General features: G+C 42.7%; 1 protein-coding gene and 1 non-coding gene across 3 annotated transcripts in view; both read right to left on the bottom strand.

The window, feature by feature from the left end:
- Window positions 1-2,231: 2,231 nt before the first annotated feature.
- LOC121537906 (RNA-binding motif, single-stranded-interacting protein 2) overlaps window positions 2,232-17,118 on the bottom strand; it is a 33,546-nt gene continuing 18,659 nt past the window's right edge. Inside the window, exons 3-13 of one of the 2 annotated variants that reach the window (XM_041845551.1) lie at window positions 14,363-14,421; window positions 12,450-12,541; window positions 9,780-9,937; window positions 9,297-9,376; window positions 8,979-9,088; window positions 8,698-8,744; window positions 8,500-8,593; window positions 7,043-7,096; window positions 6,708-6,818; window positions 4,839-4,919; window positions 2,232-4,755 (exon numbers count right to left, since the gene is read on the bottom strand). In XM_041845551.1, the coding sequence (XP_041701485.1) occupies window positions 4,678-4,755; window positions 4,839-4,919; window positions 6,708-6,818; window positions 7,043-7,096; window positions 8,500-8,593; window positions 8,698-8,744; window positions 8,979-9,088; window positions 9,297-9,376; window positions 9,780-9,937; window positions 12,450-12,541; window positions 14,363-14,421 (964 nt within the window). In that variant the 3' untranslated portion in view covers window positions 2,232-4,677. The remainder of the gene's footprint in view (window positions 4,756-4,838; window positions 4,920-6,707; window positions 6,819-7,042; window positions 7,097-8,499; window positions 8,594-8,697; window positions 8,745-8,978; window positions 9,089-9,296; window positions 9,377-9,779; window positions 9,938-12,449; window positions 12,542-14,362; window positions 14,422-17,118) is intronic. The other variant, XM_041845552.1, reaches the window with a different exon arrangement.
- trnak-uuu lies at window positions 8,361-8,434 on the bottom strand. The gene has a single exon. It is a non-coding gene; the product is annotated as a tRNA-Lys (tRNA).

Here is a 17,118-nt window from a genome sequence, read left to right as displayed (position 1 = left end):
CTTCCCAGGGTTAGAGGCAGAGGCTTGACATTTAGAGTGGTAGAAAGTGGCTTTAGCAGCAGAAACAGAGGAAGAGAATGTAGAGAGGAGGGAGTGAAAAGATGACAGGTCCGCAGGGAGTCTAGTTTTCTTCCATTTCCGCTCGGCTGCCCGGAGCCCTGTTCTGTGAGCTCGCAATGAGTCGTCAAGCCACAGAGCAGGAGGGGAGGACCGAGCCGGCCGGGAGGATAGGGGACATAGAGAGTTAAAATATGCAGAAAGGAGGAGAGGATGGTTGAGGAGGCAGAATCAGGAGATCAGAGGGAGAAGGATTTAGCAGAAGGAAGAGATGATAGGATGGAAGAGGAGAGAGTAGCGGGAGAGAGAGAGCGAAGGTTGCGACGGCACATTACCATCTGAGTAGGGGCAGAGTGAGTAGTGTTGGAGGAGAGCGAGAGAGAAAAGGATACAAAGTAGTGGTCGGAGACTTGGAGGGGAGTTGCAGTGAGATTAGTAGAAGAACAACATCTAGTAAAGATGAGGTCAAGCGTATTGCATGCCTTGTGAGTAGGGGGGAGGGTGAGGTCAAAAGAGGAAAGGAGTGGAAAGAAGGAGGCAGAGAGAAATGAGTCAAAGGCAGACGTAGGGAGGTTAAAGTCACCCAGAACTGTGAGGGGTGAGCCATCCTCAGGAAAGGAACTTATCAAGGCGTCAAGTTCATTCATGAACTCTCCAAGGGAACCTGGAGGGCGATAAATGATAAGGATGTTAAGCTTGAATGGGCTAGTGACTGTGACAGCATGGAATTTAAATGAGGAGATAGACAGATGGGTCAGGGGGAAAAGAGAGAATGTCCACTTGGTAGAGATGAGGATTCCTGTGCCACCGCCGCGCTGACCAGATGCTCTCGGGGTATGCGAGAACACATGATCAGGCCAAAGAGTTCAATCTTTGTTTCATCAGACCAGAGAATCTTGTTTCTCATGGTCTGAGAGTCCTTTAGGTGTCTTTTGCCAAACTCCAAGCGGGCTGTCATGTGCCTTTTACTGAGGAGTGGCTTCAGTCTGGCCACTCTACCAAAAAGGCCTGATTGGTGGAGTTCTGCAGAGATGGTTGTCCTTCTGGAAGGTTCTCCCATCTCCACAGAGGAACTCTAGAGCTCAGTCAGAGTGACCATCGGGTTCTTGGTCACATCCCTGACCAAGGCCTTTCTCCCCCGATTGCTCAGTTTGGCCAGGCAGCCAGCTCTAGGAAAAGTATTGGTGGTTCCAAACTTCCTCCATTTAAGAATGATGGAGGCCACTGTGATCTTGGGGACCTTCAATGCTGCAGACCTTTCCTTGTACCCTTTCCCAGATCTGTGCCTTGACACAATCCTGTCTCGGAGCTCTACGGACAATTCCTTCGACCTCATGGCTTGGTTTTTGCTCTGACATGCACTGTCAACTGTGGGACCTTATATAGACCGGTGTGTGCCTTTCCAAATCATGTCCAATCAATTGAATTTACCACGGGTGGACTCCAATGAAGTTGTAGAAACATCTCAAGGATCATCAATGGAAACAGGATGCACCTGAGCTCAATTTCGAGTCTCATAGCAAAGGGTCTGAATACTTATGTAAATAAGGTATCTTTTTATATATATAAAAAAAATCTAAAAACCTGTTTTCGCTTTGTCATTATGGGGTATTGTGTGTAGATTTATGAGGAAAACAATTAATTTAATCAATTTTAGAATAAGGCTGTAACGTAACAAAATGTGGAAAAAGTGAAGGGGTCTGAATACTTTCCGAATGCACTGTAGGTCTTAATTGAAAGGGAAAACCAACAGACACTACTAGGCCTTCCATTGAATGACTGACACACCTGAATGAATATCTGAACTATGGAAAAGGGCAAGAGCATTTTGACATTTCAAACTAAGGCTGAACATTTTATTTGAGTTAAACAACAATCTGGAATAATGACAGCCTCAAAATAAATACGACAGATAGTGTATCAAACATTGAATTGTGGTTTCCTAAGACTGATACTACAAATCTGATAAGAAAAGTATTCCTGTTTATCAAACAGTTTCAGACAGTGCATGAATGTTTCCAGATAGCAATGTAGTATGTAGCACCTTTTAAATCCCCTCTTGATGAAATCTAGAAGGCATTTCTGTGATAATATTCTTACTTCCTACCACAAATTAATTCATGGGGCAACAAAGCTTGGCATGTACAGTAACAAATCAACTAAAGGGAACAAGATAAAACAAATTACAAATTTATTCACTTAGAAATGTTCAATGCCTACCGGATGATGTCTTTGGTAACAAACAAAAAAATCAACAACCAATATTTGTTTGACCAACAACAATAAGGACTCTGTATCTGGATGGACAAGGTAGTCAGTATCCCATTGTTAGGAGATGGTGTGAGGCCTTTAGCAAGATAGTTTAGTGATTTTCTCCAATCTCATTAACCATGTTGTACACAAAAACATTCCCTTTTATGCAGCCATCTCACTGTCATTAGATGAACAATGAGGCTGATAATCTTACAACTAGAGGTTTTGGATGAAGTTAAACTCAAATGAAAGCCACCGATAGCAAAATGATAAATGAGTGTTTCAAAAGTCACTATTGACAAACAGTCCATTGTTGTCACCTGAAATATAAGTATTGCATTATTGTGGACAATAAATTAATTGCATAGATCACTGGCCATTTTGAGAAACAAAACAGTCAGACTGGAGGTTTGACCTCGGATGTAGGCCTAGTTTCTGAACATAGGACAGAAGAGTGAGGATATGGACACAGTACCTGCTGTGACTGTGAGAGCAGCCTTGAGAACCATGGAGTTGTGACCTCATAAAACGTCTCAGAACCTTGCACATTAACATTGTGCAAGGTTCTACGTTGCTCTAGTAGGAGGTAATATTACTTTTCAGACACTGCATTCCCTAACCACTGACTGACTGAATGACTGACTACCACTTGGGACACATTTCAGAAATAATTTGTAAGAGTTATAACACATAATTCATTATCTTGGACTGATGAACAGTAAGCTCTTGGAAAGTGCCAAAGTGTCAAAACTTGTTGACACAGACGGATTGGAAATCTCTCAAACATTTAAAGCCTTTTCCATGTGATTGAAAAATAAAAACATGGTTCTGACTAGCAGGAGTACAGCTACAACCGGAAGTGCCTTTTTCATATCAGGTTAGGAGAATTTATGAAGCAGGTTAGGATAATTAACATGGCATGCTAGGAGACTTAGGTTAGGAAAAGGGTTAGAGTTAGCTAAAATGTTCTCCTAACCTGCTACAAAAATGTACTTCCGGTCGTAGCTGTATTCTCTGTAGTCACAACCCAAAACACAAATGACAGTAATGGCAGACACTATTTCAAAAGAAAAACTTGAATCTACTGTCCAAAGAAACAAGTACCTACTCAATGCACACTACCAAAAATAACATTGATCAATCTTAAAAGTATTAAATTGAATACAAAATCTCAATCTTTTATAGAAAAAATTGTCCCTCGGAATCAAAACAAACAAACAAAAACAGGAATCAACAAACAGACAGAGAGAAAGCTGGAATCAAAAAGACACGGCTAAGCATCTCAGTACTGGCCATACTTTTTGGATCTCTAATTTACTTCTTTAAACTACTAGCTCAACACTCGATGATATGAACTCCTAAGAACAACTTTGGGTCTGTTAAAAGGGTAGCAGCTTAACCCACTAAAACCAAATTGAAAGATTGATTTATGTTGTTGGGTAGCATTGGAGCAATTTAGCATTATATTCCCCAAATATAACCAACAACTACATTTCTCTGTCAAATTTTATTGTGCGGATATTTTTCATTTTCCCTGTATAAGTTTATTATAATTGGCCAGAATCTGGAAATAATCAGTTAAATATATTTTATTGTCTTAAGTGTTCTTTCTAAATATCTATTTAGATTGTAAAAATTATTGTGAGAATTTTAACTAGGGACCCAAGTGCTAAAAACAGTAAGACAACTTCCAATAATGTTTCATTCTCCTGCAATACTTGTCACTTTGGAGAGAAAAAAAGTTGATAGCACCAGATTTGACACACATCTAAGTAACTTGAGCAGTTTGTTCAGCCTTCTCTCTTCAAACATTTACACAATTAAAACAAGCAGCGTGTAGGGAACAAAAACAATAATGTGAAATGAAGAAAAAAATCATTGATCAATTACTTTTTGAATCTGCAACAAAAAAACAGACGAAAAGCTTAAAAATAACAGACGACAAAAAACAAAATCTGCATATTTAACTAAAAAGTCAAACTAAACGATGACTCTAAAATGACACACGGTGGTGTAACTTTATGTTGCTGGTTTTCATCCTCCTCAGAATAGTTTTGAAAATAATTTGTTAATACATGCACAGAAAATAATGTGTGTGTGTGGTGTTTTTCTCTTTCTTCGACTATAGTCATGTTCTGTTATCAGAATAGATGTTCAACGTTCCGTTCATTTTCATTGTATCCATCTTCATCCAACAGTTTACCATAACCTCTGATTTGAAAATATCATTTTGTCTTTAGTGTGACAGTCTGGTCCATATTCCTCCTAGTGTCTGGTGTGTACTGTCCAGAGTCACTATGAGCTGAGCTGTACGGACGGCAGGCGGCCCAGGAGATGGACTCTAGGAAACCCACCTGTCCCTCCTCTTCATTTGCTGTGCTGGTAGGAGTAGTCTGGGTGTTCCATGGGCGTCTCCAGGGCAACCTGTTGTAGGACGGCACTTTCCTGTTAACATATTGAAGAGGTGAGGAGGATCAATTGATCATTCAATCGTCAGTGAAGTGACTGTGTAGGAGGACGTTTCTTACCTCGACTGAAACGTTGGTCTGAGGCACTTGGGTGTACTGAGGGATGTAGGTCCCTTGCATTGATGTGTTTGCAGGCATATACTGAAATAGAGAGGAGAAACATATTAGAAAGTAATCGTTTTAGAATCTATTCACGTGTCTGAGTAAAACTGTCTTTATTGAGGGATGGAAAGTGGCATTAGGAATTGCACTGAGAACACAATGTCTTTGTCCAGTGTATGTATCTACAGTGAGGGAAAAAAGTATTTGATCCTCTGCTGATTTTGTACGTTTGCCCACTGACAAAGACATGATCAGTCTATAATTTTAATGGTAGGTTTATTTGAACAGTGAGAGACAGAATAACAACAAAACAATCTAGAAAAACGCATGTCAAAAATGTTATAAATTGATTTGCATTTTAACGAGGGAAATAAGTATTTGACCCCTCTGCAAAACATGACTTAGTATTTGGTGGCAAAACCCTTGTTGGCAATCACAGAGGTCAGACGTTTCTTGTAGTTGGCCACCAGTTTTGCACACATCTAAGGAGGGATTTTGTTCCACTCCTCTTTGCAGATCTTCTCCAAGTTATTAAGGTTTCGAGGCTGACGTTTGGCAACTCGAACCTTCAGCTCCCTCCACAGATCTTCTATGGGATTAAGGTTTGGAGACTGGCTAGGCCACTCCAGGACCTTAATGTGCTTCTTCTTGAGCCACTCCTTTGTTGCCTTGGCCGTGTGTTTTGGGTCATTTTCATGCTGGAATATCCATCCACGACCCATTTTCAATGCCCTGGCTGAGGGAAGGAAGTTCTTACCCAAGATTTGACGGTACATGGCCCCGTCCATCGTCCCTTTGATGCAGTGAAGTTGTCCTGTCCCCTTAGCAGAAAAACACCCCCAAAGCATAATGTTTCCACCTCCATGTTTGACGGTGGGGATGGTGTTCTTGGGGTCATAGGCAGCATTCCTCCTCCTCCAAACACGGCGAGTTGAGTTGATGCCAAAGAGCTCCATTTTGGTCTCATCTGACCACAACACTTTCACCCAGTTCTCCTCTGAATAAATAAAAATAAAAAAGATGTTCATTGGCAAACTTTTGACGGGCCTGTATATGTGCTTTCTTGAGCAGGGGGACCTTGCGGGCGCTGCAGGATTTCAGTCCTTCACGGCATAGTGAGTTACCAATTGTTTTCTTGGTGACTATGGTCCCAGCTGCCTTGAGATCATTGACAAGATCCTCCCGTGTAGTTCTGGGCTGATTCCTCACCGTTCTCATGATCATTGCAACTCCATGAGGTGAGATCTTGCATGGAGCCCCAGGCCGAGGGAGATTGACAGTTATTTTGTGTTTCTTCCATTTGCGAATAATCGCACCAACTGTTGTCACCTTCTCACCAAGCCGCTTGCCGATGGTCTTGTAGCCCATTCCAGCCTTGTGTAGGTCTACAATCTTGTCCCTGACATCCTTGGAGAGCTCTTTGGTCTTGGCCATGGTGGAGAGTTTGGAATCTGATTGATTGATTGCTTCTGTGGACAGGTGTCTTTTATACAGGTAACAAGCTGAGATTAGGAGCACTCCCTTTAAGAGTGTGCTCTTAATCTCAGATCGTTACCTGTATAAAAGACACCTGAGAGCCAGAAATCTTTCTGATTGAGAGGAAGTCAAATACTTATTTCCCTCATTAAAATGCAAATCAATTGATAACATTTTTGACATGCCTTTTTCTTTGTTGTTATTTTGTCTCTCACTGTTCAAATAAACCTACCATTAAAATTATAGACTGATCATTTCTTTGTCAGTGGGCAAACATACTAAATCAGCAGGGGATCAAATACTTTTTTCCCTCACTGTATGTGTCTATAGTTGTGTTCTGTGGGGACTGACCGTGCCACTGCTGCCCATAGAGAGGTGGCTGAGCTGCTGTGTGAGAGGCCCCATCATAGAGGTGGGCTGGATGGACATGGTGTGGTCCATGCCCTGCGTCAGGACTTGGCCCTATGGACACACACAGAGAGTTATCATACACACAGACAAAGAGAAATGCATGTATGCACATACACACAAGTGTGTCTCAGAGCTCAAACATCAAAGAGAGCATCTGTTTATCCTTAGCAGGTGTGTCTTTCTCAAACAGAGAGAGATAGACAGAGACGGATCACACTGATTCACTAATAGGCAGTAACAGACCCACAATAACAGTAGTGGTGAGTACAACTTACTGAGGTCTGCATGAGGTACGACTGATGATGCATCCAGGACTGTGGGCTGTGAATCTGCAGCAGAGTGGAGACACACAACATAAGATCGATGATTTCTGCAGATTTTCAGAATAAGAAATACATCCTCTTTACACAGTAATACATCCATAGAAATACAGTAGACTGTGTACTGACCAGGTAGGTATTTACAGGAGAAATACAATAGACTGTACTGACTAGGTAGGTATTTACAGGAGAAATACAATAGACTACACTGACTAGGTAGGTATTTACAGGAGAAATACAATAGACTACACTGACTAGGTAGGTATTTACAGGAGAAATACAATAGACTACACTGACTAGGTAGGTATTTACAGGAGAAATACAATAGACTACACTGACCAGGTAGGTATTTACAGGATAAATACAATACACTGTACTGACCAGGTAGGTATTTACAGGATAAATACAATAGACTGTACTGACCAGGTAGGTATTTACAGGATAAATACAATAGACTGTACTGACCAGGTAGGTATTTACAGGAGAAATACAATAGACTGTATCAGGGGTGTAGGCACGCCCACCACTGGGGAACCAGGCCCACCCAATCAGATTGAGCAAAAATATATATATATTTTCTACATTTCTTATGCTCTTTTTTTCTCCGTATTCAAAATGGGACATTTGTTGTCTTTTACCTAAACATGCAAACACCATCAGATAGAATTCCTAGCAAGCAGTGCACTGGGTTAGTCAGATTTGATGAAATATAACAGAACAGTTGAACTGGAATGACATTCACTCTCAAGGAATTGGTTGCCAAAAAGAACTAACTGAAAGCCACACCCACAGTAAGCCACCGATATGACTGCATTGAGGCATGTCACTGTGCTTCTATAGCTATATGCACCATGCCACTGCCTACTTCATTTGTTCATTTAGCAAACAAGACCGCGCATGATCCAGTGCCTTTATCACAGTCAACACACCTATATTTTAGCTTTAATTAGCTTTAGAAATGCTAAATGTTCTCTCAGCCTCATGTAACAATGTGTAGAATAGCAGGAAATTAGCTTTAAAACAAAATTTTCTCTCCGCCTCATTGCAAAAAGTGTAGAATAGCATGAGATTAACTATAAAATGGCACATTTTTCTCTTTGACCAATGGAGAAATGTGTAAGATTGCAGGAAGTTAGCTACTTCCCTCCCCCAACAACAGACAGTGTACTGAGCTTTTAGGTATTTACAGGAGAAATGTATTTACATTTTTGTCATTTAGCAGACGCCCTTATCCAGAGTAACTTACAGTAGTGAGTGCATGCATTTTCATACTGGTCCCCAGTGGGAATCAAACCCACAACCCTGGCATTAAAAGCACCATGCTCTACCAACTGAGCCACACGGGACAACTGACAGTGTACTGACCTGGTAGGTACAGTATTTACAGGAGAGATACAACAGACTGTCCTGACCTGGTAGGTATTAACAGGAGAATGCATGTAGGGGGAGAGGGAGGTCTGAGCGATCATTCTGTTAGGGGCCATACTGTAGGGAGATGAGTAGAACCTGGAGAGAGAAGAAACCCATCAGTATCCAACACATACTGCTTCCCCTGCAGTACATATGTCTAGGATTATCTCAGTGAGGTTTAGTGGTGTATCTGAACTCACCCGTTCTGTAAGGCTGTGGTGGGGTCATATGTCAGGGTCATTCCTCCCTGTGGTCAAACAGATACATGCAGTAAGCACACATACAGTATGACATGCATTTGACTGAGAAATACCTAACCAGATAGAAGTTGTAACAAGACACACATTTGAGCTTTAGCGTTACTGTACTTGATACAATTAAACATGTATCTGAATAGCTTTGATAAAATGATAGCATTTGCAAAGACACGAGAGGCTACGGGGAAGATGGCAGACTGTTTACTGTCTGAATGAGAACTCACCGTTTCCCCATCTCTTGTCCAGGGACGGCCATGCTGCAGGTACTTTCCCTGGCTCTGTCTCTTCTTCTGTCCTCCATCTGCAAACTTACATAACAGGGGTTCCGAGGGCACTGTGGAGGGGAGGAGAGGAAGAGGGTTGAGTGACTGTGGAGCACTGAAGGGGGATATTCTGTGTGTATATACTGTATATTGTATATAAAAATAGGACAGTGAATCCAGATACTGTGGAAGAGCGTTTCTGTTACTCCTGACCTGCTCCTTAGCTTCATACAGAACTGTCTAATAAAAATAAAACATGTTCAGATAGAGATGTCTCACCTGGAACTCCAGGTGGAGTCTTGATATATTTGCCGTTGAAATGTTGAATGATAGTCTCACATTTCTCTGTTGACTCCATCCTGAAAATAAAGTGTGATTTACAGGATGACATACTATCCCCAATGACCAGCAGAGGATCCAGCAGATAGTTGAGTTCACCTGGCAAGCCAGCTATGCCTTAACCTGACGTAGCAGGCGTAAATGAAACGTCTGAGCGGGGTCTACAAAAACCAGAAGCATCCGGTTTTCATGCTTCGCCTCTTCCACTATGCTTTTGCCCTAAACCAGGTGCTTCCGGTTTCTACCGACCCCGCTGAGGGTGGCCATGCATTGACAAAGGTATATGTAACCATAACATTGCATTTGTCACTGTTTAAATATGGAGGTATGCTTTATTCAGTATGAGGGAGTCTGTTTATGCTTCTCCTACATACCTGTGAACTTACACTTTGTTTTCAGGTGAGAGGTGTAGAAGTTGTTTACCTGGCAAAGCCCACTCCTCTGCTGGTGCCATTGGCGTCTCTGAGGATGCGTGTAGAGATGACCTGACTGAATGGCTTCAGCATATTCTCCAGCTCCTGCTCATCCAAAGACACAGGCAGGTTGGAGATGTACAGGTTAGTGGGGTCCTGCTCCTGTTGCTGTGGGGAGAGGGAGGGAGAGAGAGAGGGGGAGTACAGGGTTAAATCTGCTCATCCATAGACATAGGCAGGCTGGAGATGTACAGGTTAGTGCATGGGGTCTTGTTCCTGGATATATATGAGAGAGAGAGAGAGAGAGAGAGAGAGAGAGAGAGAGAGAGAGAGAGAGAGAGAGAGAGAGAGAGAGAGAGAGAGAGAGAGAGAGAGAGAGAGAGAGAGAGAGAGAGAGAGAGAGAGAGAGAGAGAGAGAGAGAGAGAGAGAGAGAGAGAGAGAGAGAGAGAGAGAGAGAGAGAGAGAGAGAGAGAGAGAGAGAGAGAGAGAGAGAGAGAGAGAGAGAGAGAGAGAGAGAGAGAGAGAGAGAGAGAGAGAGAGAGAGAGAGAGAGAGAGAGAGAGAGAGAGAGAGAGAGAGAGAGAGAGAGAGAGAGAGAGAGAGAGAGAGAGAGAGAGAGAGAGAGAGAGAGAGAGAGAGAGAGAGAGAGAGAGAAGGATCAGGGGTAGGATCAGAGGTAGTAGGATCAGGGATAGGATCAGAGATTGCCTTTCTAAGCTTGAGGAAATAATTTCATAAGTCAAGATGTCTGGCAAAAACAATTGTGAGATGTTATCTGTGTGGTTCCTACATGGGTGATAAATGGGAGCTAAAGGAGGGAAACAGAAAGTTAGATACGAAGAGGGTAGAGGTAAAAGAGGGGGATGAGTTGAGCGGGAGTCTGGAGAGGCAAGAAATTAAGTGGAGATCTAGAGACAGTCTGGCTGGACTTCATCTGACCTCACTGAAGAGGGGGTTCTTTCTCTCTACCCCTCTCTCTGCCTCACTCCCTCTCTCTGCCTCACTCTCTAACCACCTCTGTCTCTGCTTCACTCCCTCTCTCTCTCTCTCCCTCTCTCTCTGCCTCACTCTCTTTAACCCCCCCTCTCTCTGCCTCACTCCCTCTCTCTCTCTTGAACACGTTATTAGACAGCCAGTCACTGAGGAGAGAGAAGACAGGTCCATTGTGTTAGACTAGCTGTGTTAACAGGACCGAGGGTTCATGCTTCAGTCATGTAATATGATATCACAGTATAATTACAATGCAATGGGCTCTGAGTCTCCACAGATGGTCTCTACAATGATTGTTTGATCTGGAGAATTATACCTTTCTGAGACGTTTGGAAATCATTCTGATTAATTTCCCAATGGGGATCTGACCAGGGCATGACAAAATGTGTCAGTCAAATGCATAATCCTGACCTTGAATTCATATGCAGGGACTAGCTCTTCTGGCTTGCATATATCAGTAATATTATGGTTACTGGCCCAACACTCTGCAGCTATGACAAATACGATCTGAAACTCAAAGAGCCAAGAAGTCCTCTGAAAAACTCTTGGAGTTTTTCTTGAAATACCTGAATTATGCTTTTGATTAATTCAAGTGATTTTCCACATCTACTCAGTATGCTACCTGCCTGCCCAAACAAACTGAATTGGAATAACAGCAAAGTAAGATAGCTGTATGATAGCATATCTGAATCTCAACCATAACTGTTTAACATATTCATTAGTGTGCCAATGTGATTAAAACGCTATAAAATGCATTTCAGATTAATCTACATCATGAATTATTCATAGTCTAATCACTGTGACCTGTAGTGAAGGTGATTCCTCTCTATGAGGAACACAGAGGGACACACACACATACACACACACACACACACACACACACACATACACACATACACACAGCCCACGAGGAACACACATACACACACAGGATCAGAACAGAGCAGATGAGAATTGCACCAGGAATGACTGTGAATGACAATGAACAATGCGGTTGTAAACCTCCCAATGAATGCCAGACAGACAGACTGAAATATGGGTTATTCGGTATGCGAGAACTATGGCTGCAAAAAAAGATGCCCGGAATAAGGAGGAAATCCGGAATCCTCCAACCAGGATTTCTGGAAAACCAGGGAATGTATTGAAAGTTCCCGGAATTTTGTAACCCTAGTGAGAACCCTTGTGTGAATGTCAATGATCCAGCACAAGGGAAGATCAGCTTCTCTGTGGTGTTTGGCGTGTGTCGGTGATGGTTGGAACAGTATGTGTGTGGTTGCAAAGTGTGTGTTTGGTGTGTGTTGTTGATGATGTGGCGCTGAGGTTAGAATTGCGTGTGAGTGTGTGTGGTTGCCAAGTGTGTGGGTTGAGATTGTGCCGAGGGGCCGGCTGGTGGGACGAGGCTCATGGCTGGGCCCTGGGCATTGGGCCCTGGGCGCTGGGCCCTGGTGACTGGGCATGGAAGGCTGGGGGAGAGAGCTGCTCAGACAGTGACTCAGCCTCCTGCCTCACCACCAAGGAGAACAGGCTAGCCCTTTGTACAAGGTGCTGAGGAAGCAGGAGCTGCCTGCCTGGGACACACTCCCTGAGCACCTCTCTAAGACACACACCACTTGGTGCACACACACATACATACACAAGCAAGTACACACACACAAACACACTCGTAGGCAGAGGGGAGGAGATGTCTTACCTTAGCCATCTGAGCCTGGACTCCACCAGCCTTCAGTGCTGTCACTGCTTTCTGTGCCGTGGACGGACTGTCAAAGTCTACAAAGCCATAGCCTGCAGAGACAATGACAGACAGACATACGTTGAGTTGTGACACTGAGAAATACACAATGTAGTAACAGGACTAGGGGCAGGAGTTTTGTGAAAACTCCAGGCACTAATTAGACTGTAGCTAAGGCCCATAGTTGTTCCTGGACAGGTGAAGGGTAATGAAAATCTCCTGGCCCTGTAAAGTACTATCTTATCTTATGCCTGACATCAACTTCTGGAAGCACTACTGTACATTACCCAGGTAATGTACAGTACACTTCCAATAGGTACGCTTTGAATGCAGGTTTGGGATCATGTTAAAGAACAGAAACAGGTTTAGAATACTAGTCTATCCCTCTACTGTGGCCAGATGTGGAGTTATGTAACCAATGCTACGCTGCCCACAGTGGCGTTATTGTTACATCATGACACACCTGCTGAGAATAAACAGACGGGCGCTGTCTGGGATGTTTGCACACAATGTTTGAGCTTTGTGTGACATATAGTATCAGTCAAAAGTTTGGACACACCTACTCATTCAAGGGTTTTTCTTTATTTTTACTATTTTTTACATTGTAGAATAATAGTGAAGACATCAAAACTATGAAATAACACATATGGAATCATGTAGTAACCAAAAAAGTGTTAAACAAATCAAAACATATTTTATATTTGAGATTCTTCAAAGTAGCCACCCTTTGCCTTGATGACAACTTTGCACACTCTTGGCATTCTCTCAACAAGCTTCATAAGGTAGTTACTTGGAATGGATTTCAATTAACAGGTGTGCCTTGTTAAAAGTTAATTTGTGGAATTTCTTTCCTTCTTAATGCGTTTGAGCCAATCAGTTGTGTTGTGACAAGGTAGGGGTGGTATACAGAAGATAGCCCTATTTGGTAAAAGACCAAGTCCATATGATGGCAAGAACAGCTCAAATAATCAAAGAGAAACGACAGTCCATCATTACTTTAAGACATGAAGGTCAGTCAATAAGGAACATTTCAAGAACTTTGAAAGTTTCTTCAAGTCCATTAATGAAACCATGAGGACCGCCACAGGAAAGGAAGACCCAGAGTTACCTCTGCTGCAGAGTTCTAAGTTCATTAGAGTTAACTGCACATCAGATTGCAGCCCAAATAAATGGTTCACAGAGTTCAAGTAACAGACACATCTCAACATCAACTGTTCAGAGGAGACTGCGTGAATGAGGCCTTCATGGTCGAATTGCTGCAAAGAAACCACTACTAAAGGACACCAATAATAAGAAGAGACTTGCTTGGGCCAAGAAACATGAGCAATGGATATTAGACCGGTGAAAATCTGTCCTTTGGTCTGATGAGTCCAAATGTGAGATTTTTGGTTCCAACCGCTGTGTCTTTGTGAGACGCAGAGTAGGTAAACTGATGATCTCCACATGTGTGGTTCCCACCGTGAAGCATGGAGGAGGTGGTGTGATGGTGTGGGGGTGCTTTGCTGGTGACACTGACAGTGATTTATTTAGAATTCAAGGCACACTTAACCAGCATGGCTACCACAGCATTCTGCAGCGATACGCCATCCCATCTGGAAATGATGGACTGTCGTTTCTCTTTGCTTATTTGAGCTGTTCTATAAAATATATTTGGATTTGTCTAACACTTTTTTGGTTATTACATGATTCCATATGTGTTATTTCATAGTTTTGATGTCTTCACTATTATTCTACATTGTAGAAAATAGTAAAAATAAAGAAAAACCCTTGAATGAGTAGGTGTGTCCAAACTTTTGACTGGTACTGTACATCCACATATAGGTGCGGTGTGTGTGTATGTGTGTGTGTGTTTGTCACAAAACACCTCTCCTCACCTTTGCATGTGTTAGTGGTCTTGTCCAGGATGGCTTTAGTGGACACAATTTTCCCATACCTGTAAAACACAAAGGTGGATGGATGGTCAGGGTTTCTGTGGATGGTCAATGCTTCTACTATACAGACCATTTTAGCAAAGTTGACAGGATTGAGGTATTATAAAGGCGTTGGGGTCTAATCTAGTTCAAAGTGATTATGCTATGTGAATTGAACTAATTGAACTGTGGAGATAAATGTTTTGAGAAGTGGAACGTGGTAGAGAGTAGAACCAGTGGACTAATTCCCTTAAGGAATCCCACATCCTACTCAATCCAACATCACTCCATCAATGTCTATGAGGCTCATCATAACCCTGTCATCTCAAGACGGAGCACACAGTGAATTGGATTGTTGTTGTATTAAAAATGAACCGACTTGCATTTTCAGACAGCATCACAGGACTGCATGTCCTGAACGGAAATTGTAGATGAGCAATTACACACTGTTTAGTTCTGAATATAAATAAACCCATATGATTTCCCTCTGTTTCTGAGCAACCATACATTGCTATCTTACTCATGGGCAATTCCATGGTAACGGAATTACGCTGTGACTCAGACTTTTCACTTTAAAATGTATACCAAACAAAAAACATTGATTTCAAAGTTTAACAAACCATAGAACTCTATGCACAAAGACTACAGAAATGTATACTTAACCATCTAGGTTTCAGGAGGAAAATATAGGGTCTTTACATGGCTGTCTAGTAACGTTGCTGACCTAGCTATACAGAGGAACATAGGGCCTATAGCTTTTGCTGTCTAGTAATGAATATTGTAGACCTAGCTTATAAAAAAACACCCAATGCATGATTGATCATTAGTTTGTTGTAGTTGGATTGCTGTCTACCAACTCTGTGTACTGTAGACCTAGCTATACCATCTCCCCTGTTTCTGAGCCAACACTACAGCAAGGTGGTCTCAGCTCCCTGCATATCTCTAGGCATGTGCATGTTCTGGAACATGATCTCTCACTCCTTGCCTTGGCTGTGCTGTTCTGAAACTTGATCTCTCTCTCTCCTTGCCTTGGCTGTGCTGTTCTGAAACTTGATCTCTCTCTCTCCTTGCCTTGGCTGTGCTGTTCTGAAACCTGATCTATCTCTCCTTGCCTTGGCTGTGCTGTTCTGAAACTTGATCTCTCGCTCCTTGCCTTGGCTGTGCTGTTCTGAAACTTGATCTCTCTCTCTCCTTGCCTTGGCTGTGCTGTTCTGAAACTTGATCTCTCTCACTCCTTGTCTTGGCAGTGCATGTTCTGGAACATGATCTCTCTCTCCTTGCCTTGGCTGTGCTGTTCTGAAACCTGATCTCTCTCTCCTTGCCTTGGATGTGCTGTTCTGAAACTTGATCTCTCGGTCCTTGCCTTGGCTGTGCTATTCTGAAACTTGATCTCTCTCTCCTTGCCTTGGCTGTGCTGTTCTGTGCTGTAGAAGCAACCCTGGCTGGCTGAGATCCACAGCCACACTCTCTCTGGGCTACACAACAGCCAGAACAGAGCCTCGTCTCTGGGTCCTACTGCCCCTCTATCTACCTAGCATAGCTACCCGAGTAAGGGCTGCCCTTGTTCTCTCTCAGCACCGATCATACTTTTTACTACAGTATATGAACATAATACTTGTTAAGGAGACAGGTGTTTTGAAAATCCATATAGCTGATGATGATATTGTTGGATTGATATAGTGAATCTATGAAGAATACAGCAAGTGGTAGTAGTGTGATAGTCCCTGAGAGTGTTTCAGAGAGTGTGATAACCCAGGTGTTGATATCCTTGTGAAACAAACCTCTCATTGTTCCTCAACCTGCACTGTGCTAACAGAGCCAGACAGAACAGGAAGTAGAGCCCCCCCTTATCTTTCTATGTAGACTTTCCTCCAACTATATACAGGTATTTGGGATATACAGTGAGGGAAAAAAGTAAATTTGCCCACTGACAAAGAAATGATCAGTCTATAATTTTAATGGTAGGTTTATTTTAACAGTGAGAGACAGAATAACAACAAAGAAATCCAGAAAAAACGCATGTCAAAAATGTTATAAATTGATTTGCATTTTAATGAGGGAAATAAGTATTTGACCCCTCTGCAAAACATGATTTAGTACTTGGTGGCAAAACCCTTGTTGGCAATCACAGAGGTCAGACGTTTCTTGTAGTTGGCCACCAGGTTTGCACACATCTCAGGAGGGATTTTGTCCCACTCCTCTTTGCAGATCTTCTCCAAGTCATTAAGGTTTCGAGGCTGACGTTTGGCAACTCGACCTTCAGCTCCCTCCACAGATTTTCTATGGGATTAAGGTCTGGAGACTGGCTAGGTCACTCCAGCACCTTCATGTGCTTCTTCTTGAGCCACTCCTTTGTTGCCTTGGCCGTGTGTTTTGGGTCATTGTCATGCTGGAATACCCATCCACAACCCATTTTCAATGCCCTGGCTGAGGGAAGGAGGTTCTCACCCAAGATTTGACGGTACATGGCCCCGTCCATCGTTCCTTTGATGCGGTGAAGTTGTCCTGTCCCCTTAGCAGAAAAACACCCCCAAAGCATAATGTTTCCACCTCCATGTTTGACGGTGGGGATGGTGTTCTTGGGGTCATAGGCGGCATTTCTCCTCCTCCAAACACGGCGAGTTGAGTTGATGCCAAAGAGCTCGATTTTGGTCTCTTCTGACCACAACACTTTCACCCAGTTCTCCTCTGAATCATTCAGATGTTCATTGGCAAACTTC

This window comes from Coregonus clupeaformis, chromosome 24, assembly GCF_020615455.1.
Source record: "Coregonus clupeaformis isolate EN_2021a chromosome 24, ASM2061545v1, whole genome shotgun sequence".
Taxonomy (NCBI): Eukaryota; Metazoa; Chordata; class Actinopteri; order Salmoniformes; family Salmonidae; genus Coregonus; species Coregonus clupeaformis.
The sequence above is the reverse complement of the archived record's forward strand: the minus strand, read 5'-3'. Positions and strand labels throughout refer to the sequence as shown.